Genomic DNA, 23,198 nt, shown 5'->3' with positions numbered 1-23,198 from the left:
ATTGGGACCTTCTTGAATCCATTTTTTTGGTCTGCGACTGATTCTGAGGCACTCACATACTTTCAGGAATTTTTGATGTCAAGGCAGATAATGACATTTTTACTTCTAGGGACCATCCAGGGTCCATTTTTTTATCTGCGACTTATCCTTGGACAGTCACAGTTTTCAGGAATTTTTGGTGCCAATAGAGATAATTACAATTTTGATATTTTTGACCATCCAGAGTCTCTTGCGTTGGTGTGCGACTGATTATTGGGCACTTGCAGACTTTCAGGAATTGTTGGTGCTAATGCAGATAATGACATTTTAGAGTAAAAATGCTCTGCTTATGACTAAGGGGTCCTTTAAGTAAAAAATGTCATGATCTGCAATGGCACTAAACATCCTGAAAGTCTGCGAGTCTCAAAGAATCAGTTGCAGACCCAAGAAGTGTACTCTGGCGGTTCCATAGAAGTCAGAAATGTCATTATTTCCATTTGCATCAAAATTCCTGAAAGTCTGCAAGTGTCCCAAAAACAGTCGCAGACCAGCGACATGAACTCTGGTGGGTCGCTAGAAGTAAAAAATGTCATTATCTCCTTTGGTACCACAGATTCCTGAAAGTCTGCGAATGTCCCAGAATCAGTCACAGACCATTAAAATGGATTCTGGCGGGTCCCTAGAAGTCAGAAATGCCATCATCTCTATTGGCACCAAACTTTCCTGAAAGTCTGCGAGTGTCCAACAATACGCTGCAGGCCAATGAAATGGACTCACAAAGGTCCCTAGAAGTCAACAATATGATTATTTCCATTGGCACCAACCATTCCTGAAAGTCTGTGAGTGTCCGAGAATCAGTCGCAGATCAACAAAATGGACTATTGAGGGTCCCTAGAAGTTTAAATTGTCAATATCAGCATTGGCACCAAAATTCCTGAAAGTCTGCGAGTGTCCATTTAAAAGTCGCATGACAATGAAATAGCCTCTTAAAGGTCCTTATAAGTCAAAAATATGATTATTTCTATTGGCACCAAAAATTCCTGAAAGTCTGCGAGTGCCTCAGAAGTGCCTAGCAGTCGCAAATGTCAATAAAACGTTGGCAACAATAAATCCTGGAACTCAGAGTCAGTCTGCCAGCTGAGCATTCCAGCAGAGCTTATTAATACTATAATTCCGAATGCACCGCAAGATTGCTTATCCAACACAGCATTTTCACACTATTTTTCAGAATGTTCTGCTAGGTTGCCTATCGAGCTTAGCATTCCAGAGAACATTTTACACTATATTTAGTAATCACTGATTCTCATAAGAATTGTGAAATTGACAGATCAAAAGTCGAAAAAATCGATCTCCTTAATAGGGCCTATTTTCGAAGATTTCGAAAAGTAGAACCCTTAAATGAGACAATTGTGAAATCTTTTGAACATCAACGAAATACTTTGTGAGTACTACTCTCTGAAAGAAGCAACCCTAGTTGTCAAATTTATCCTATTGTAATGTACGCTACTATCAGTTTATTAATTAAAACATTCCGAATTTCATAAGAAATATTAAACATATCCACTTCAGAGAACTTTAATTTTGCCATGTATTCATTACATTTGTAAAATAACAAAATATTTCACTATGAAACGCTTGAAATATTTTTTTCTTGAGCTTGCAAAGTTATCGCGATAAAACGCAATTCTACAAAAGTACGTTTATTTAAAATGCGGAATTTTTGATGATTGATTTCATTTGTATGATTCCATTTATTTGTTCTTATGTTTTGTTTAAACATTACTTCAATAATGATAATGTGACGGAAAAAAACTTTGCAAACAAAATACATGACTAAAATTTTGTGGTAGAGTCTGTTTGACAGAACATCAATTGTCTCGGACATTACGTAATCCGGTAAAAATATTCGTTGTGGGTAATTGCATGCTTAAGTCATCATCTGGCACAGGCTGTCAAAGTAATAGAATCTCGGTTAATTCTTAGAATTTATCATAAGAAAGATAAGTCTGGCTATAGTAGCATAAGTATTTAATTGTAAATAAACATATAAACGACTTAGATTACTAAGTTATTTTCAGTTATGTGCGGCACTTAATTTACAAGTCGCGTACATTACCGATGCCAGTAAATTTTGGCGACAGTTCTAAAACATTCTACATTTGACAAAGATCAGTCTTTTCAAGTGGGTCAAGCTTCGAAAACAGATAAGAAGACATACATACTCCTGCACAAATTAATTTTTTGCCGGAATTGTATAGGTTTTTGGGGTTACACTAGCTCAAACACGAATAATCCAAAATGGCGACAGTCTCGAACATTACATTTCCAATAGCTTCCCTCATAAAATTTTGGTATCGAATGTGTTATCAATGAAGTCTATGGATCAAAAAATTCCCTTATATACCTTTTGCACGTTAGCTATCAAAAAGCAAGTTTTTCTGAATCGATTATGTTCAGAGTGTGCAGCGACATCAATTTCACAATTCGCGTGAGAATTAGTGTATGCTCTGCTAGATTGTCAAGACAGCTGAGTATTGCAGCAGAGCAATTTTACACTTTATTTATGAATGCCCTGCTAGATTGCTTAGCCAGCTTAGCATTCCAGCAGAGCATTTTTACACTATATTTAGTAATGCCCTGCTAGATTGCCTAGTCAGCTGAGCATTCCACCAGAGCATTTTTTCACTATATTTAACAATGCCCTGCTGGATTGCCTAGCCAGCTTAGCATTTCACCAGAGCAAGTTTACACTATATTTAGTTATGCCCTGCTAGATTGCCTATCCAGCTGAGCATTCCAGCAGAACTTTTTTTCACTATAACTAGGAATGCTCTGCTAGATTACCTAGCCAGCTTAGCATTCCAGAATAGTGTGTGTACACTATATTTAGTAATATCCTGCTAGATTGCCTAGCCAGCTTAGCATTCCAGCAGAGCATTTTTACACTATATTTAGTAATGCCCTGCTAGATTGCCTAGCCAGCTTAGCATTCCAGCAGAGCATTTTTGCACTATATATAGTAATGCCCTGCTAGATTGCTTAGCCAGCTTAGCATTCCAGCAGAGCATTTTTACACTTTATTTAGTAATGCCCTGGTAGATTGCCTAGCCAGTTTAACTAGCCAGCTGAGCATTCCAGCAGAGCATTTTAACACTATATTTAGTAATGCACTGCTAGATTGCCTAGCCAGCTGAGCGTTCCAGCAGAGCATTTATTCATTAAAGCTAGGAATGCACTGCTAGATTGCCAAGACAGCTGAGTATTGCAGCAGAGCATTTTTACACTATATTTAGGAATGCCCTGCTAGATGCCCAAAACAGCTGAGCATTACAGCAGATCATTGACTTCCCTATATAAATTGAAATGCCTTTTTGCTTAGCTCACTGTTCACTGCTAACTTCTCACATACACAATAAAAAATGATTAAAAACTTGATATGCAACACATTTTATTGTGATTCGGTGTAAATGTTTAAGCCAGCCTTAAAATGTACTTTGTTTCCTAGACCCTTGCCAGTGTTTGGTACGGTTATATTCGTATGCCGTCACTCTTTGACCATGCGTGCATGAGTGCTTGTGTTCCATTTTGTATCACAAATAGATGTTAAAGTCTAAGTTAGAGTCACCAAACTTTACAGGAATGTTGATCAGCATGTGAACTTGTGCACCAGGGGGTTTTAGATGTGGATTTATTCAGTTTACCGTATCCGTTCTGTGCATTCTTACTATGCATTCTTACTATTTTGCTCCAGGTTCTTATCCAAAGTTTGACGAAAAGGGCCGAAAAGATACAATTGCGTATCTCGCTTGACAGTTTTAATGCTTAACTTAAGAGTCCTGTTTAGTATCATTGCTGAAAACAATATAATTAAGTATGTATGTTTGACTTAGATTTTTTCCCATTCAATAGGTCAGACAGTATAGAAATGAAATTTTTCACTCAAGCAGTATGGAGTTAGAGGAAACAGAGGCAAATTCTTACATTGAAGATATGATATCAGTTCTACAAGATGGAAAGGAGCTTATACACCATCAGGCTGCTCAACTAGCTGTCGGGAAACTACACGATGTAAGTGTAAATAATGAATAACATGTATAAGAAATTCTGAAGGTGTTTTGTTATGATTAAAATAGCACATCTTTTAATTCAAGACATATTTAGGGTAATTGACAAACTGTTTAAAAGGGTTTCATTATAGTCATATTTAGATGATAACTGCCTTAAAAATTTAATTAATGAAATTAAATATACATGCTCATTAAAAGGTAATATACACAAAAACAACGTATCATTCGTAAAAAGTGAAGTAAGAAGTTTAGTTTGACTATTAGATATCTGTACCACACATTATGTTATAAAAGCGCATTTTAAAAGTCCTCACAAAATAACGAGATATAAAAAGAACAATTGTGGTAATTTTGAAATAAAGTCTGACCTCATGTATAAAAAATATTTTTTATACAAGGGTAAATAACATAGATTAAAGAGCTGCAATTTTAACATAATTGTTAATTTTCATCAGCTGAAGAAGAAGGACTTCATAATTACTTCTGACGGCTATGAAGAAGTTCTGAGGCAAATCAAAGAAGAAATGACGAAAGTTCTGAAAACAACAGAAAATGCTGCAACTAAAGATCAATATTTCGAGCTTACAAATAAGTTATCTGACCTTGAGACACAGATTGCCCAAGAAAAAGAGGTACAACTTTGTTTTTATTACTCATAAATGTTTTTCCGATTGATATACCAGTTCATGTACATACAACCATGTATAATAAGCTTACACACAATAAGGTTAGCAAGCTTTTTGATTTCGTGATGCCCGTTGTCTGTTCTTATCCAAATTTTTGTCTTACCTAAGCACAACTTGCGATGTGAATGTCATCTCTCTGCCAAGCATCATCAAGAAATTATTGATGATGCATGACGAAAGTTCTGAAATCAACAGAAAATGCTGCAACTTAAGACGAATATGACGAGCTTAAAAATAAGTTATCTGACCTTAAGACACTGTTAGGGGATAGAAATGTGGCACCGAATTCTAGCAAGATTATTCAAATTATGGCCCTAGGTTTACGATTGACCCTTACGTGGTTGGCCATGTGTTTCCTATTTATGAACAGTATAGTAAACGTTTCCGATTAAATTAGTTACGGTCGTTGTATTCAAACAACTTGCCAAGCTGCTGTGGGTTCAAATTCCATCAAGGAATTTGTATTTTGTCCTGAGGGGACCTCTACAACAAGTTTATGGAACATCAGTGATTCCACTTAAGTGTCCGCATTTGTCTGAAATGATACACGGATTGGCACTTGAAGTCTTCCTCCACCACATTGCCTTTACAGTGTCAGTGCAATGTAAAACAAAATCATATAATTAAATTTTCTTGCTCTTAAACAAATAATAAAAAAGACAAATGTAAAGCTAAGAAATTTGACTTGAAACATAGTCTAGTAGACCCTGCCAGTCAGTTGGGAGTGAGAGGGTGTTTAATGTAAAGTATGAAAACAATCAAAAGTATTTTTCGCTGTAACAAACATTGCTCCTCAAGTTTTTGAATACATCTTTATATGAAATAACAAGTAGGTATATTGATAAATAGTAGCATTGACCTCCAATTTAACATTAACCTTATTGTCACTTTCACAGTGTTTGTCATTTGTATAAGTATAGCACTGCGGCATTTGCGATGCGGTTGCATATATCGATTCACCTGTGTGTGTTTACGTGCGTGCTTGCGTGTGTGTGTTATACATTATATAGTGAACTTAAAAAAATCTTCTTCTGAAAGCCACTTGTCCAATGTCAACCAAGCTTTACGGGATTGTTCCTTAGAAGTTGTTCAAAGAATTTGATTTCATGCAGAAATCTGGTTGTGAAGGCAACAGAAAAGGAATAATATGAATTAATTCAAAACATCTTTTTGTAAAGACCCACAAGTCAAAGAGTATAGATATTTTCATTGTCTGGTAGACCTCTACAAAGTTAGTTCAAATTACAGCCCTGGGGTCAAAAATGGCCCCGCCCCGTGGGGCATTGATTTTTATTATGTATATATAAAAACTTTTTTTATAAAACTTGTCTGAAAGTGCAAGGCTTAGAACTTTGATATTAATTTGGTATATGATATCATCTATAGCTCCTCTACCAAAATTTGACTCTCGTGTCAAAATTGGTCCCGCCCCGGAGTCAAAGGTTTTCCTAATATGTACGTATATATTAAAACCTTAAAAAATTTCCTTCTCTGAATTGACAAAGGCTAGAGATTAGATATTTGGCATGAAACATTGTGACCAATATTTTTCAAATTATGGTCCAGGGGTCAATATTGTCCCCGTCCCGGGGGTAATTGATTTTCACTACGTACATATAATAAAAAAAAAACTTAAAAATCTTCTGTATCTGCATTTCAAAGTTTAACACAGCTATGTAATACAGAAAATACCTATTTTTTCATTAGACAATTCTTTGACATTTTAAAATTCACTACTGCATTATGTATGGTAACAATTGTATAGTAACAAAAAATTACTTCTGTTATATTAATGAGGTGGCATACCATTTTTTCATCAACGCATTCTAGTTTTATTTTGCTGAAATTACAATAAGTTTGTTTTAATGATAATGGACAGATTTGATTCATACTTGGACAAAACAACACTTGTGACAACACCAACTTGATGGAACATTACTGTTTACAGTTCATTTCAAGAACATGTCGTCATAAACCTTGCGATAAATTGTGAACTAAACATTTAGAAGATGATAACAGTCAGATAAAATCTGAAAGTTTAAATAATCTTTTACAAAATGATGTCAATTGCACCAGAATTGTTGGATTTTTTCTTCAGGAATAAATAATTCGTCCATGGCAATAAAGCTGATTTTCTATGAAGAAAATTCAATTGTCTCAGTACTGCATCAGTAATAATTTCAATTTGATGTTTTTGAGATTATTTTGGATCGATCATGTGTGTAAGACAGACTAAAATACCGATATAACTTTATATAAAGCATATTTTTGAAAATTACTGAATAAAACACAATTATTTGTATCATTATTTCTGTTGTAGGAGAAACAAAGACTCAAGGTACAAGATTCTTCTCAACAAAAACAGCTAGAGTATGAAAAAACTAAATCAGGTATGTTATTTTCTCCCCGCCTAAGACAAAGGGGAAATTAGATATGGTCTCCGTCCGTGTGTGCAAACAGGTGAGGAGCCATCAAACTGTAAACGAAACAAATGAGGAAAATTTATAGTTCCTTAAATAACAATAGAGTAAAAAGCCAATGACCCTCTTTTAAATAAAAGAAAATAATAAAGGAAATGAACAAATTTCCTATTTCAATCGCATTTCCATCTGTTCGTCCTATTTTTAAGAAACAGTGCAATTTACAATGGTCACAAGGGGTTCCAAAAGGAATCCCATCTTGGGTCTTGATATAAGCAAGTTTGCTTTAAATATTCATTCCTATTTCCGGTGAATGTCTAGTTAATGTCCGAAACTATATTTCTTTTTGCTAATAGCTAGAGACATTGACCATTTGGGACCAAAAGCAACCTCATGATTTGTGTTCGGTTATGGGCTACATTAAAGTTTTTGCACGGAGATGCCAAAATCAACAAGGCAGCAATCATTACTGACAAGCTAAAACAAACAATTTCTAGCAAGACTTGTTTTATCTGTATGATTTATAAAACTATTTTATTAATATTTTTTACAAGCTGAATGTAATTTACCGATAAATCTGACTCTTGTTAATTTCTAATTTTACTATCAAAGTGCATATGACACTGGATTATAATGGGGCATAAACATTCGAACATATACTTATTAATGGCTTTGATTTTGTGCATTTATTATCACCAATGTTACTCTGGAACATGTGTTGCTGACATTAATTGACTTGCCTCTGATGGTGTCATCCTTTTGAGTTTAAATCCCAACAGAGACTTTGTATTATTTCATGTGAGTTACTTATCTAGTTAGCTTATGGAAGGCAGACAAAGATAAGAGACAGTGTCCTCTTGTTTATTTTGTATCATAGATGTTACATAGAACATGCTTATTGTTAAAATAGCTTCAGTTGATGAACAATATTAATCACATATATGTTAATAAAAACATACAGAAGAACTAGAGGTCTTGCTAAGTTAGTTGTTTTAAACTTGTATGTTATGATTGCTGCCACGTTAGGGTTAACCTTAACCCTTGCATCTTCGTGCCAAAACTTTAATCAAAATTGCTCATTTCCCAACATAAATATTGGAATACTTGCTCATCATGACAAGATTAAGGTATAATACAAGGGCCATCAATCTGACTGCTATATTTGAAAGTATGCCTTTCGTCAATACTTTGCATATAAGTTAAATGATTTAAAAGATATAAAGGTATCAATAGGAATGTTGGAAAGCGAGAGTTAAGGCATTTACCTGAAAGAATTATTTCTCTTGTTTACTTAGCATATTTGTAAAAAAAGGATAGTAATGGAAAACTGTCAAAGGCATTGTACTTCTTCTTCGCATGCTTAATAATGGGGACAATGTAGTTCTGCTTGACAAGACATATTACTGAGTAACCAGTTTTTATAGAGCTGTGTCTGAGGGCAATGGACACATTTAAGTGATTAGTACTCCCTGAGATATATCCAATTTTCACATTTTTATGCCCCACCTTCGAATGAGAAGGGGTATATTGTTTTACTTATGTCTGTTAGTCGGCCTGTCCGTCTGTAGTCACATGGTTTCCGCTGATTATGTTGAAAACTATTTATCACAAAGTCTTCATATTTCACATAGTGATTGGTCATAACAAGTAGATTACCCTTATTGATTTAGGGGTCACTAGGTGAAAGGTCAAGTTCACAGGGGCCTTAAATGGCAAAATGGTTTCTGCTGATTATCTTCAAAGTATTCATAACAAAGTCTTCATATTTCACTTAGTGATTGGTCATAATTATTAGATGACCCCTATTAATTTTATAATCACTAGGTCAAAGGTCAAGGTCAAAGGGGCCTTAAATGTTAGAATGGTTACCGCTGATTATCTTAAAAAAATATTCATAACAAAATCTTCAAATTTTACATGGTGATTAATCATAATTAGAAGATGATTGATTTTGGGGTCACCAGGTCAAAAGTCAAGGTCACAGGGGCCTTGAATGTTAGAATGGTTTCCGTATATTATCTTAATTAATATTTATCACAAAGTTTTCATATTTCACATATTGATTGGTCTTAACTAGTAAATGACTCCTATTGATTTTCGGGTCACTAGGTCAAAGATCAAGGTCACTATTACCTTTAAACTGAAACAGTTTCCGCTCAATAACTTAAGTATTAATCAACCTACAGCTGTAAAATTTCATAGGATGAACAGCCATGTCCAATACATGACCCCTATTAGTTTAGGGTCATAAGGGCAAAGGCTAGGGTCACAATGATCTTTACTTTGAAAATTGTGCTTTCTGGAGCATAACACAAGTTCCATTTGGCTTACAGTGTTTAAACTTCATAGAATGATTACCTATATTGAATAAAAGATCCATATATATATTGAGGTAACAATGTCAACGGTCAATATCAAATGACCTTAATATTATTAACAGTTTTACAACTGGCAAATTTCAAAGGATTATCACTTGAATTGAGTACATTTATTATATGCCCTTACCTTGCCTATATTATGTTATACCCCGGACCTTGAACGGTAGTATGGATTGTCTTGAAAGCTAATCATTACAAAGATTTTATATTTCACATAATGATTGATTAAAACTAGTAAGTGACCCCTATTGCTTTCATGTCACTAGTTCAAATGTCAATGTCACAGGAGCCTTAAATGTCAGAATGGTTTTCGCTTATTATCTTGAAAATTTATTCATCACAAAGTCTTCATATTTTACATATTGATTTTTCACAACTAATAAGAGACCCCTATTGATTTTGGGATCAATATGTCAAAGGTCACAAGGTCCTTGAATGTTGGTATGGTTTTCGCTCATTATTTGAAAGCTATTTATCACAAAGACTTCATATTACTCATATTGATTGGTGATAACTATTAGATGACCCTTATTGATTTTGGAGTAAGAAGGTCAAAGTTCAAGGTCACAGGTGTCTTAAATGTCAGAATGGTTTCCGCTCATTATCGTGAAAACTATTTACCACAAAGTTTTCATTATTTTTCTTTTTTCCATATCTGAACACTCTCATGTATTCATTTATAAAAAAAAATACCAATGTGAGTCAAGGGCTAGAAATGGGGCATACGTGTTGTTCGACATTTTTGTTTTATGTCTCTTTTTTCTTATGTTTTTTGTTGCTTTTTATCAAAAAGGATATCTCTAACATTCACTATCGCAAAGTTATTTATCTGATTCATGAGTGAAATGCATACCAGCCGTAACATTCTTGACTTTGCATTTTTTGCTTGTTTTTTTGGTTTTTTTTTTGGTTTTTTTCGAAGAAAAAATAGCTATGACTACAGTCTTTGACGTTGCTGTTGCCGTTGCAGTCAAAAAGCATTAACGTTGGTCATATATTTTATAATTTCTCAATGGATTTCATTCATACTTAAAGGAGCTCCACTGAGGTCCGATAGGTAATTTGGTGTCCAAAAAAATGTAAACAAATTTCCACACAAATCACAATGTTATTACTAAAATAACAATAACTTACATTTTAACCAACCCTTTAACAACAATTACGCTAGAAAATGCATTTTTCACATTAGCTTTTGATGCAAAATGAAAGTTGGGTTTCCCAGACATGTACAGAGTTACCCGGTTACCCACAATTCATCGGGTATCACTAAAATACGCAACGGACATTTTGGGGCAACGGAGTAAACGGGAAAAATGTCTATTGATTTTTCTTAACACCCTAACCTATCATGTTTAATATATAACTTGAAGAAAAATTGTATAAAAGCTATTCAAAATAGATATTTTGATGTCTTGAAAAAACGCAAGCGAAGCGGACGTTTTCTAGACAAAACGGAAAGATATTGACCCAGTTGTTCAAAGCTTTTGTTAAATATTTAACAATGAAATCATAGTTAAATTAACAACAAATTGCTAAATTCTGTGTTAAATTTTGTTGTTAAGCAATTCTGTTGTTCAAACATTGTTAACGTTAAAGTTCTGTTAAATTAAAATAAGTGTTGTTAATTTTTTTGTTAAATATCTTTGTTAAAAAAATCAGTTGTTCAGAAAAAAAAGCGTTATCTTTTTGTTAAACCATCGGCTTTAACAAAGATTTAACAAGAAAATTAATTCACCTCCATAGGTGAATTAATTTTATTGTAAGTGGCACAGAAAGTTGCTTGTTCCCTTATTTTACCCCTGTCAACTCCAAAAGAGTCACTTTTAACATTTTAATGCCATTGGGACATCATTCTCAATTATAAAAAGATTCTAAACAATTTACACAGGAATTTTAGAAAGTCCCATTTACTATCAATAGCCTCAATGTGGTATAAAAAGAAATTAATTTTCATAAAATGTCTGAATCTGTTCATGTGTCATACTGATAAACAAGTTTTAAAGTAATATAATCAGTATTAAGATCATCTTTTAAATTCAGCATAAACAAATATAAATTATTCCTGCCTGTGATATAATTGACTTTCTTGAACTTCACTTAACAAATGTAGTTACCTCATTCTACCTTATTTTGGATCATTAGAGTAACAAGCTGACAAAATATTGTACTGCTAGTGTAAAACCATATATAGGATTGATTACCAAAATCTGACACCACTGGTCCAATACTGCTTTGTTCAAAAAACCCTCTACTTGGTTGGTTAACTATTGCCAGTTTTTTGTTTGTTTTGTCAATTTAAATCTTCACTTTAAATATCTTATTAAAATCATTCAATAACAAGAATAAAGATCAATAAGGCAAAGGCAACGTTCACAGGACCATTTGTCTCATATGTTTATTTGTATGTTTTTTGTCTGATGTCAGTTTCGTGCCAAATAATAAATTGTCAAATGTGTTATTACAGTGGGATAATTTGTAGTTACTATATATATATATATATATATATATATATATATATATATATATATATATAGTTATAAACTGCCATGATCATCTGGAAACCAGAAAATATGTTTGTAATGCAATGGTTCAATACTTATAACTAACTGGATTTACACTCAGACAATGCTCACATTTTAAGCTACTTTAAAAAGAGTATTGTAGTAAGTTTACAATACTGTTATCTTATACTGTTGTTTTGGGTATATTATTATGACAGAATATTATCATATCATTTAGAAAGTATATGATATAGTTTCCTAAATTCATATCGGGATTCATACCTTAATATTTTATACATAAAAGGACAACTCTTGAGTACTGAATACCACGCAGTTGCCCTTTCTAAATGCTATAGAACAACAACTGATCATATCAGTAATGTTGAAAAGTGTTTAACTTCCTATTATTTTTACAATAGTCTGTCTCATCAACTTTAAACATTATTTTCATTTTTTACCAAATGTAAGAGTTGATTAAGTCATCTATATAAATGTTATGTAAACCATGGATTCAAATATGAAGTAATATAAAGCTCCATGATTCACCATTTCATTATTTTCAATAAGGCCAAAATGAATAAAAATATGTCTCCCCTTTCCAACTCAACTAAAATAGGGTTTGGCATTTTTGTAGGAAACTTCTTCTAATTTTCTTTTTTTATATGAGTGCATTAAAAGCAAGTTTTATATTTCAAATTTAAAGACATTGGACTTTAATTGTACATTATTCAATGATATTAATGTTGACAGTAACAGGTCATCATGCATTATGTGTAAACAGTGGAGTATTTGATAATTTTGAGATCTTATTTGTACATATCATAATTTTGAGAATAATATTTTGGAAAAGAGGCAAATTCACTTTGTATTGTAGGTGGGAAGAGAAAACAAAACACATTTTTAATTTATGCAAGTCAATAGTGATTCTTATAAAATGTTAAAACTATAGTGCTGGTTTGGGTCAAAATCTCTATCATATTAATACATGTAAATGATGTCCAAATTAAGTTTTTAAAAGTTTCATCTACATAATTGTAAAATAACCATGCAAACCTGTCAAACAATAAGAACATCTTTAGGAACTTAACAGTTATGATCTCAATACTTGTGTGTGGTAAAATTGAGCACTAGGCATTATATAGATAATTATATAGATAATTAAATTAAATACTGCAATTTTTACTATTTGTTAAATATACTTCATATCATAATTGTTTGATAAATATACAAAAACACTTAACATTTTCTTCTTCAGACATTTTAAGACATATATCTATTGAAATGAGGAAATAAGATAGCCTATTGATATTTGCATGCACAAACCAGTCAGACTCAAATATACAAATTGGTTGTTAATACAATGTCAATTAATAACTTCATTAATAAGATAAGAAAATGTTAAGTTGAAGGTGTCTTTTGATTTAAGACAAGATATACCATCACTCATGAGCTTTTGTAATTTTGTGAACAAGCTTTTATTTAATTCTGTTAAAATGGGCATTTTTCAGTTAAAATCCATGTCAAGGTTATGGGTCTTTGTAAGGAATTTTAATTTCAAGACATGAATGAAGTTTTGTTTCATTTAATACACTCAGCAATTTTGAATATTGATGATGCATGCACAATTTTAACCATACATTGTTGTAAGTTGAAAATGTTCATAAATAAGTCAAAATCCATGCAATGATTGTGGACCTTAATTAGTGAACTTCTTAATCCTTAAGACAAAAAAGTTCACAAACTTTTAACAAAGGGCCATTATTAAGTAAAATCGATGATAAAATTTTAAGCCTAGTCTTTGACAGTGACCTCCACACATGCTTATAACATAAGCATATGGAAGTAAAACAATAGGGTAGTCTGACCCGTAATTGACTCATCATTTACCACAATGCAACAGCTAAAAATAAAAATGGCTTCTAGTGCAAGTTGTTTACTGTCAACAGCTACAATTATTAGTGTTAAAAAAATGTTTAAAAATGGAATTGATCATCCAGACTTGGCTGGCTAACATGTTTCTTAACACCCAGTTTTGATATTTCACAAATGGATTTAACAAACATTATGGAATAAACACTGATTAAGATGCAAAAACGAGGAAAATATACATGTGGGAAAAGGTTGTAGTGTAAACGCGAGAACATTTTAAAAAGATGAATGGCAAGCACTGTTTGTTTTATATGCAGGCTGGCTGGTTAATATTTATCAGACCAGAATGCATATTTAATGTATGGTACATTGTCAAATGCTTCACAAGATACTTGGAATTAGGATCAAATTAGGATCAAGTCTGGTGGAGTCTGCTCTACATGTAATATGCACAGAAATCACAAAGTAACCAGGATATATATAGTAGATCTACTGGCATTACACAAAGAATATGAAGGTAAAATAACTTAAAATATGTCTTCCTGTGTATAAACTGTACACTATGAAATAAATCACTCTCAAGTCAGTCAAGGTAGCTATTCATAGTTTCATGTAGATATGACATACTGGGTTTCTGGTTAGAGTATGTTCATGACCAAACAGCCAAAAAAAACTTATCATATTACATGAGTTTTGTTTCCAGAATTTTCATATTTTATTAGTCTATGACTCAGCTGTATTTTGCAGACAATGTACATCAGCTGATTTTCTAAGTATTTCTTATTGAAGTGGACAGTATTCGGCCATTTTGTTTTTTTGTGGAGGAAAGAAACATACTGCATTGTGGGATTAATTTTTCTTGTTAATTAGTTAACAAAATGTTAAGCACTTTAACGCCTTGTTAACTAACACAAAATTTAACACAGCTCTGAACAACTCAATTTTTGGCATTTCGTTAGCTAACGAAAATATTAAAATTTAACAACTGTTTAGATAATTTGTTGTTAAAGTTAACAAAAGTTTTGAACAACTGGGCCATTATATATACAATATTTTTCTTTGACATTTCAGTTTCAATTTCAATATTTTGAAGAATTGGATGAAGACGAAAATAGTGCATCGGTGATATTTATTCTATTATGAGCACAATGTAATCACACTAATAAATGTATTTAACGCTATCTATAACGTATTTAAATCAAATACAGTTATTGACATTCCATCCTGTGAGAAATGATAAATTTAAAAGCATGTTTCATTTGATTTGATTTTCTGTTTTGGGGGTGGTTGTAGGGGTGTTACGTCACACAAAAACCGTGTAGGTCATTACGGCGACTCTTCAGCTTACTGGTGGAGAAAGAACTCAGGTGCCCCCTTTGCAAAATTGTTTCTGACACAAACGGGCATCTATAGTATGTAATGAGTGACGTTTCGTAGGCTATTTTGATAGGATCGTACATATACGTTCCACACACACTAATTACTTAACACTACATCATATTCAAGTGTACTTCTGTCATTATGTATCTTATGTAATAGAAAAATCATCGAAACATGAGTCTATCTGATTTGTACGAGGGGAGGGGCGTAGCCCCCGAGTATAAATCAGATTGCCGAGTGTTTTGGTGTTCTTTTTCTTTTGTATCATAGGCAAAATTAAATACACGTTCCCTGTTGTAACAATATGAAACCCCAGAAAAAGTAACCTATGAACCAGCTTCTGAATGTGGCATTTCTATCGTTATTTCTTTCTCTGTCGTCACAAAAAATAAACTCCAGAAAAAATGAGTCAATCAATGGGCATGCTCTGGAGTGAGGGTAACTAATACCTGCACTCCATTAACGCCCTGTGCATGTATGTGAATATGATTTATTTATTACACGTTTTCAAGAGAAAGTTCCCCAAACTATGATACAATAAATATTTATGATTCTTTTAGAAACTTGTTTAGAATTTAATGATTTTTCGGTGAAAACGATATCTACAGATAGGATCAAAGTGCTGAAAGCACTGAAAAAAACCCGGATAAACTAGCAACTTTAAGTAACACATTTTCACTCCAGTTTTAGAGGTAAATGAATTCTATCTGTCAGGTTTTACGTCTCAATATCAGTATACCTTTGCTTTTGGAGACTTTTGCCTTTGAAAATAATCTAAACGAGTAGATTTAGCAGCAAATAATTTATAATAAGTAGAACCCCCGATTTCTCTTTCATAAATTTGCTTTATCAAAGTCTACTACTTGAAATCTTCCTGGGTGCGTTATCCACCGGTAATAGGAAGAAAATGACACTGCACATTTTATCATGACTGTGAAAAATCACGTTTTGTGAACCTATATATCCTGCCGATAAAGATTTTGCAAGCAATCTGGTGGGTTTATGCTTTAGTGCTAACACTTAGTATTAAATTTCAAAGATTTTTTTATAGGGGACTTTTAACGTTTGATTACGGTATAATCACTAGAACCGAAATACTTAGGAATTAATTGTAATGCCTGTAACTGTGATACTTTTCGTTCATGTAAATATCTCTATAAATTATCGAAACGATATCCAGTATTTCCGAAACAATTTACAAATGCGTTTAATACACTTTGTCATAAATCTTAGTATTACGAGTACCACCCACCTTATCTCCAGAACATACATACGAAAAACTAGATCAAAAAGGAATGGTAGCATTCAATGAGCGCAACAACCACACGACCAAGCAACACAGTGCCACAGCTAAGTTATTCATGAAAATAATTATTTCAGACTTTCAAGTGGCAAATAAAAAGACAAAACAAAATAAAAGAAAACAGAAAGAAAGAAGAGATAAAAGTAGATTTTAAAGACGGGAAAAGTAAAGATTTTAGTGCTATAAAGCAGGAAAAGTAAGGTTCTCTTCCTAACTTATTTATGCATTCAAATGTACCCGATCAATATTTATTCATTGCATTTTTTTTTGAAACCAGTTACTCGTGTCTTAACAAGATAGTCGGGAAATGAACCTGAACTTTGTCAAAAAAGAAATTTTATCAAATCAAAATATTTACAAAACTATTAACAATGAGTATGTAATGATAAAACAGGCTATAATGAGTAAAAACCCTGGTTAAGATATGCATCGCCCCTTTTCCTAGTTTCTATACCGTCTAGGAGTTGGAAGTAATTTAAAACATAGTTTAAGCAATGTTCTTGTATAAGGTGAGGTTAATATCTTACTGAATTCTTAAAGTTACTTTTACTTACCTACCTTTCACATTTGTCTTGCAATTATCATGATTTTGTTTGTTTCGTTAAATTTGAAAGAAAATTAGGGTTAAAAGAACAACAACTATATTATCAGTTTTAAGTTTATTTCACTAGCCACGGCAATAACCCTGCTGTGGTCGCTTGAGTGTGTCGGGGGGCTGCGTCCTGTGAACGTTGCCGTCGCCTTGTTGATCTTTATTCCAGTTTTCTTTTTCTATTCTTATACCGCTCTCAATTTCTTTTCCACAGGGAAGCTTCAATATAATGATAACATCAAAGCACAGATCACTTGACCCATCACTAGTACGGAAGCCTTCCAATAAGAAAGAAATGTATCAAGATATCTGCTAAAGCTTACAGTCAATAATGATAATAATAATATTAATAGAGCCAGATTGTAACTCTTTTCCGATCTTCTTGATAATGTTTACCATGTGCTAGTTGCATGAAACAGGTATCAATTACCTATAATTTTGAATGCCTAGATCAAAAACGTAGTAGTCTTCTTATCAACAAAGTTAACATCCATGCAAGTATGTGTGTAAAATTATAATAATAAAATTTCATATCTGTCTAGCAAAGGACATCGTTTTTCTTATAGAATTTTAATTATATGCACTAGACAGACATAAAAAGTATTTACCAATAACGTTGATGCCTAAATGTCCTATAATGCGGCCTGATTCATTTTCTATTTAGCCAGTGCTTTCAGTGCTTTGATCCGAGTTAAAGAGAAAACGAAATCGTTTTCTCATGAATAACTTGTGTTTGTCCGTGTGATTTTTTATGGAACGCCGTGACTGTCTTATGTAATCAATCTTTTTGTTATCTTGTGATACGATGATATTATTTTGTCGTTTGAGCGTGTTAACATGTGTAATTTACATCATGTCTTGTCAAAGTAACATGCTGACTTGTACAAACCGCATGTTAACTTGTCAAATTATTATGATGACATGTGCAGACAACATGCTAACTTGTCAAAGTATCGTCGTAGTGACTTGTGCAAACGACATGTTAACTTGTCAAATTATAATGATGACTTGTGCAAATGACTTGGTAACTTGTCAAACTGTAATGATGACTTGTGCAAACGACATGTTAACTTGCCGAATTATTGTTATGACATGTGCAAACAGCATGTTAACTTGTCAAAATGTCATGATGACTTGTGCAAACGCCATGCTAACTTGTCAAAGTAAAATGATGACTTGTGCAAACGACAAGTTAACTTGTCGAATTATCGTGATGACATGTGCAAACAGCATGATAACTTGTCAAAGTATCATGATGACTTGTGCAAACAGCATGTTAACATGTCATATTACCATGATGTCTTCTGGAAGACAACATGTGAACTTGTCAAAGAATCATGATGACTTGTGCAAATGACATGTTATCTTGTATCATGCTGACATGTCAAAACGTACTGTTAACTACGGAAGCTTGTATGTACCCCCGCTATGAAGACATGAAGTCGTCTCCCTCGACTTATAGAACACAACACGTTGTCAAAATTACGACGACAAGTTTATATATACCATGTCATTTTGACAACATATATGTCATCATATCGAGATACGGTATCCCGACTTTCATGCGTTAATATATTTGTTGACTAGAAATAACATGGATGTCGACATATATATGTTACTTGTAGTCGACACATATATTTATGTAAGAAAGTCGGGATGCCGTATCTCGACATCATTACATATATTTTGTCAAAATGACATGGTATATATAAACTTGTCGTCGTAATTTTGACGACTTGTTGTGTTCTACAAGTCGAGAGAGACGACTTCATGTCTTCATAGCGGGGGTACATACAAGCTTCCGTAGTTAACTTGTCAAAGTATTATGATAACTTGTGCAAATGCCATGCTAACATGTCAAAATTCTATGATGACATGTGTAAACAGCATGTTAACTTGTCGAATTATCGTTATGACATGTGCATACAGGATGTTAACTTGTCCAAGTATCATGATGACTTGTGCAAACGACATGTTAACTTGTCCAAGTATAATGATAACTTGTGCAAATGCCATGCTTACTTGTCAAAACTTCATGATGACATGTGCAAACAGTATGTTAACTTGTCAAATCATCGTGATAACATGTGCAAACAACATGCTAACTTGTCCAAGTATAATGATGACTTGTGCAAACGACAAGTTAACTTGTCAAATTATCGTGATGACTTGTGCAAACAGCATGTTAACATGTCAAATTATTATGATGACTTGTGAAGACAACATGTGAACTTGTCAAAGAATCATGATGACTTGTGCAAATGACATGTTATCTTGTATCATGATGACATGTCAAAACGTACTGTTAACTTGTCAAGGTATTATGATAACTTACGGAAGCTTGTATGTACCCCCGCTATGAAGACATGAAGTCGTCTCCCTCGACTTATATAACACAACAAGTCGTCAAAATTACGACGACAAGATTATATATACCATGTCATTTGACAAAATATAGGTCATCATGTCGCGATACAGCATCCCTACTTTCATACATTAATATATTTGTCGCCCAGAAGTAACATGGAGGTCGACATACATGTTACTTTAAGCCGACAAGTATATTTATGTATGAAAGTCGGGATGCCGTATCTCGACATGATGACATATATTTTGTCAAAATGACATTGTATATATAAACTTGTCGTCGTAATTTTGACGACTTGTTGTGTTCTACAAGTCAAGAAAGACGACTTCATGTCTTCATAGCGGGGGTACATACAAGCTTCCGTAATAACTTGTGCAAATGCCATGCTAACATGTCAAAATTCCATGATGACATGTGTAAACAGCATGTTAATTTGTCGAATTATCGTTATGACATGTGCATATAGCATGTTAACTTGTCCAAGTATTGATGCTTACAATTCTCAAGGTCATGTTCGTTGTATTAAAGGTATTACGGTGTTGTTTTTTTTTTCTAAAAGGGTGTCAGATAAACCAAAGTGACCTTTGAAATAGGACCCATCACACTGACTTGATAAAAGAAATTTTCTTAGCCTAGATATCTTGATATTTTAGCCATAACAAACTTAATACATAATATTTATTAATTACACGAAAGCACTCAATTTAACATAGAATATTTGTAAAGTTTGTGTTGCCAGTTTCCAACTCCGTACGTTTAGCTAGTAATAACATGATTACAACAATATAAGCAATGAATGCTTTAAATATATTGAAATTGCTTTGGAATTATTTTTCTCCATGAACGTATGTGCACAACAAGAAATTTAACAAACAAACCCATAATTTGCTCTTAAATTTATGCATTGTCGGTATATTCCACTTTCGCACTTTCGTTGCTGCCGATACACAAAAAATTCTCCGTTTCGCTTTTTAGTCATCCCTAAACTCATCACGTGACCGTTGTTTATATTCAGATTTGCAAATGAAAGGCGTTTAAACGCTTTTCCCACGAAATTGGAGAAAATATGTATTTCAAACGAATTACCAAGCCAAAGAACACATGTCAATGTATCACTGATTCTGTTTAAATGTCCCTAACACGCAGGTAACAAAAACATATCGGTTCGTGAAATTTTACTTTTTTGTGACATTCGAACATACCTCAGTGGAGCACAACCCTTTAGACAACACTTTTAAGTTTACCAGTCACTCATAAATGACACTGGCCTTCTAGGTCAAATATTTGAGTGTTGCTTGGTTTTAGCATGTTATTTATAAATGGATTGTCCTCAAACACAACAATTCTTAGGGTAAGCCTATTTTGTAGACGCAATTCATTTTGACCTTCACGCACAATGATTTTGACCTTGAAGGTCAAGTTATTGAATTTTGCTTTATGTTTACTTTAATTGCTTTTGACTTTGTTATTTATGAATTGAATGTCTTAATTGTGAAGAATATCGCTTTCATTAAATCCTAAAATAGATCAATCTAAACTTAACCTTCACTTAAGAAATAACATCGGCCTGAGAGGTGTATATCGGCTATTTAACACCGGTTTGGAGTTTTGATGCGCAGGAATTGACCACGAAGGCCGTAGGCCTGAGTGGTTAATTTTGTCGCATCAAAACGACAAAATAAGGAAAATAACTAATGTTATTTTTCCAGCGGAAATAACTTCCGGTGCCGATTTTCGTATAACGCTGTTCGATTTTCGCACCCTAATGTTGCGAAGATATAGAAATTATTAAACAAAAGAAATAATAAGAAAAAACGTTATTTTATCAAGTTTTTAACAATAAAAACTTACGTCGTACTGTCTTTACATCAGTGCCCAAATTATCATTCTTGTATGTATGAAATAACGTCAGCTTGTTTATGAATGAGTTGTTTACTTAGGATGACGTCATTACGCTGCTTACGGATTGGCGCCGTTTTGTCAAAATATTTATTAACTGATATGGATCAAATATGTGTCGTTAGTGTATGTGAGATATTATTTCGGTATTGAATGAAAAGAAAACATTATAAGAACTGAAAATATAAATAAAAATGCTTTTTCTTGTTGCTTTAAAAGGCGTTGTAAACTATATAAACGAGGGTGAAAACATAAAAGCCGCATATACAATTAGTCCCTAACCAGTGTTTATTGGCAGTTTAACACCGGTTTTTTTTCTTCTTTGTCTATAGTGACAAAATCACGTGGAGTGATAGAATCAATATTAGACCAATGTTTTATAATTATGATGACCATATGCTAGCAACAAATTTGTCCACAGAGGCTGTCATGGAAACATTGGATCAGACGTTTTAGTATTGGCCAAGTTTTGTAACCAGTGTGTATATTAGCTTATATCGATGGGTTCTTCAGTGATAAATTTAACCCATACCTGATCAACTTCTTAGGGTTTTAAAATGTATAGAAACTCAAGTTGCATGCCTCCCGATGAGTTTAAATATTTTTCACAAAAAAAAACAAATTCAAAAAAAAAAATGTTCAAGATTTGAGAAAGGTTAAACTTTTCACAATTCCAGAAATAATTCAAATGTTATTTTATCACCGTTTTTGTAACAGCTATAATTAACCTACTTTTGGTAATGATGGGTTTGTTAAGTATTGTTTGCATGTGTAATTTCTTTCTTTGTTCACTGTACAATGTTTGACTTTTTAATACATTTTTAACATTTTACTGAAAATTAGCATGAATTCGGGGGCATGCTGCTTCAAAGCTTATTCAAGCATTGTAAAAATGTTTTATTAACAATGAAGTTATTTGTATTGTATTGTATTGTATTATTTAACGTTAAGCTGGTTATTAACATTATTTATTTACTCGTATGATTGTTTGTTTGGGTTAAACGGCATATTGAAACACAACTATAGCCATACCGGGCCGAACAATACAAAAATAGTAATACATTAGTTCACTACTTAAGATTATTAAACCTCAAAAAGGGCTATTAGAGGACTTAGTTAAATATTAGAATACAGGATTATATCATTTAATTAGTCGATAAATGTTAAGGAAGAAATTGTGTCAAAAAGTTGTGAAAGTGAATTTACTGGGTAATAGATATCATGAACCTGTGTAAGATCATAGCATACAAGGAAGTAATGTTTGACAGTGAAATATTCATTGCAAGCTTTACATAAAGGAGCATCATGGCCTGTTTAAGGATGAGAATATGTAACTCAACAGTGTCCTGTTCAAGATCTTAGAAGATCCACTTGATCATGATGGTTTACAAGAGATAGAGATGACGACACGTTAAAGTAGGGTTTTATATCATAAATTTTGTAAAACTTGGCTTGTCCCAATTTAATTTCCATTCAGATGATATATGTTTACTTACTGAAGGTTACATAAATATAAAAGCTAAGTATTTAAGAAATCTTTAGCCAAAGCATCTACTATTTCTTACAACAGCGTATGAAACAACAACTTCATTCATAGGGTTAAATTACGTTATCCTAGTCATGTGACTTGTCATTGTACAGCACGATTCATCTGGCATCCCCATGTAAGAGAAACTTCCCGGCATGGGTAAAATTAACGGAAACGCCAGTCTGATATGCAAGAATAGTACATATAGCATTTTCATTTATTTCAACA

The 23,198-nt window shown here is 33.0% G+C and overlaps 1 protein-coding gene across 1 annotated transcript in view; it reads left to right on the top strand.

The window, feature by feature from the left end:
- LOC132734145 (uncharacterized) overlaps nucleotides 1–23,198 on the top strand; it is a 46,644-nt gene that overhangs the window by 2,249 nt on the left and 21,197 nt on the right. The window contains exons 2-4 of the mRNA XM_060720860.1: nucleotides 3,889–4,047; nucleotides 4,502–4,678; nucleotides 7,053–7,122. Coding sequence (XP_060576843.1) covers nucleotides 3,889–4,047; nucleotides 4,502–4,678; nucleotides 7,053–7,122 — 406 coding nt within the window. The remainder of the gene's footprint in view (nucleotides 1–3,888; nucleotides 4,048–4,501; nucleotides 4,679–7,052; nucleotides 7,123–23,198) is intronic.

This window comes from Ruditapes philippinarum, unplaced genomic scaffold (genome assembly GCF_026571515.1).
Source record: "Ruditapes philippinarum isolate M1 unplaced genomic scaffold, ASM2657151v2 ctg704_1_1_1_1, whole genome shotgun sequence".
In the NCBI taxonomy this organism is placed as follows: Eukaryota; Metazoa; Mollusca; class Bivalvia; order Venerida; family Veneridae; genus Ruditapes; species Ruditapes philippinarum.
The sequence above is the reverse complement of the archived record's forward strand: the minus strand, read 5'-3'. Positions and strand labels throughout refer to the sequence as shown.